This window comes from Austrofundulus limnaeus, unplaced genomic scaffold (assembly GCF_001266775.1).
Source record: "Austrofundulus limnaeus strain Quisiro unplaced genomic scaffold, Austrofundulus_limnaeus-1.0 Scaffold68, whole genome shotgun sequence".
NCBI classification, from domain to species: Eukaryota; Metazoa; Chordata; class Actinopteri; order Cyprinodontiformes; family Rivulidae; genus Austrofundulus; species Austrofundulus limnaeus.
In genome coordinates this window covers 1,266,697-1,268,479 of record NW_013952470.1, presented here as the reverse complement: position 1 = coordinate 1,268,479, position 1,783 = coordinate 1,266,697, and the positions used below count along the sequence as shown (strand labels likewise).

Here is a 1,783-nt window from a genome sequence, read left to right as displayed (position 1 = left end):
TCTGTTCACCGGGTTCAAAGGATTCCACAAATTATTGTCTGTAAAGTCAGTTCACTGTGCCGTCCACAAGTTCTGGTTAAAGCTCTATCGTGCAAACAACTAAACATCATCTACATGCCACTGACTTACCTGCATCACAAATGCTTTAATATGGAGTGAGGCAAATTGAAAAACTGATCTGTAGTAAGAAAAATACTAATTTGAAGTTTGTTTTGCAAATTACGGTTATCAGTGCACAATTTGAATTTGAGTTCATTTGAAAGCCTGCCTCACTGATGGTATAGGGGAGCATTAGTACCTCTATGGGCAGCTTACAACACGGTCAATGCTGGACTGTATACGCAGCTTTTAGAACAATGCATCCCGCAAAAAAATCCCAAAAGATAAGAGCCAGGACTGCTGAACAGCTAAAATCTTTCATCAGATAAGAACATTTCCTCTAAAAACTCCAGCAACCCGTCTCCTCGGTCCCTGATTGTTGTAATCTGTAAGGTCAAAAACAGAAACAGAGGACAGTGATGTGAAGCTCTGTGATCACTCTTTTAACTGCTTCAAAAAAGGTAAAAAAAGATTTATTGTAAAGGGTTTTGTCACCAACAGCTTAGTTCAAGAGTTTCTGAAGAAATCGGACCCAGACTTGTGAAAACCCATATAAAAGGATTTAGCTCAATCAGGTGTTCTGATCAGCTGGTTATTTTCTGCTTGAACCCGAGTGAAAGAGCTGAACTGCCACACTGATGATCCCCAGCCTTGCTCAGTGAATGCGCTCTCTTCGCACACAGTGAGGTTTGGAAGGCGTACGGTGGGATGGAGAGGGAGAGCAGGAGCTGTTAGAGGGGAGGGCATTCACAGTCGTCAGCAAACAGGCAGTCATGCTTTCTCCCCGATTTCCTCTCTTTCTCCCTGCCGCCCCCCTCCCTCCTCCCCACACTTTGTCGCTCTCTCACCTCTCTCCTCCAGAGAAGTCAGCATCGGCTACAGCCTGTTTAGACCCCCTCCTCCACCCCGCAGCCTCAATTTTTTTCACTCTCCCCTGCGCTGAGTGAGACTTCTGCTGCTGCCTCTTCTTCCTCCTCCTCCTGCTCATCTTCAGACCACCATGGTGAACAGATAACCGCCCGGCTGCGCTGAGACCATGGGTGCCTGCCTCTGCAGAGGTCACAAAGGTCAGTGTCAGAGTCCACCTGCCTGCGTTTGAATGGTTGACTTGCAGGTTTTAGTCGTCAGCAGCCTCGAACATTCAGACTCGTGAAGTTCTGAGGGACGGATGTTTGTTCCGAGGTGGAAAAAGTCACGCTGCTGGAGTTGCTTTGTCTCATGAATGACGTGCAGACATGACTGAGGTGCTGACAAACGTCTTAGGGTCGTTTTAAGCCCAACAGGTGGGTTTGTGTGCTGACGGCGTCTTAGGATTATCTGGTGAGAGTGAAAACAGTTACAGGTTTTCTTCAGATGGAGCTGTAAAAAAATGCTTTTGAAACGAGACTCAGAGGCAAAAAGCTGATGATGATGAGGATTGTGTGCCTTTAACAATGTGGCATCTTCATCCCCAACTTGTCATGACTTGAAGATGTGGCTCGAGTTGCAATTTTCTCTCAGACTTTCTGCCAAACGGAGGGAAAAAAATGTAGTGAATTTCAGAAGCTGTTAGTTTTTTAATCCCCAAGAGGTACAAAAGATGACATTTGTGCCATCAAACACTGACTGTCCCGCTGATTCCAAGCATTGTGTTTTAACATTGTGTGTGTGTGTGTGTGTGTGTGTGTGTGTGTGTGTGTGTGTG

General features: G+C 45.9%; 1 protein-coding gene across 1 annotated transcript in view; it reads left to right on the top strand.

Moving 5' to 3' along the window:
- Positions 1–307: 307 nt before the first annotated feature.
- Positions 308–1,783, top strand: part of fam131c (family with sequence similarity 131 member C) — a gene marked incomplete at its 3' end in the record, with an annotated part of 21,732 nt that continues 20,256 nt past the window's right edge. The window contains 1 exon segment of the mRNA XM_014010400.1: positions 308–1,166. Within this exon segment, the coding sequence (XP_013865854.1) occupies positions 1,136–1,166 (31 nt within the window).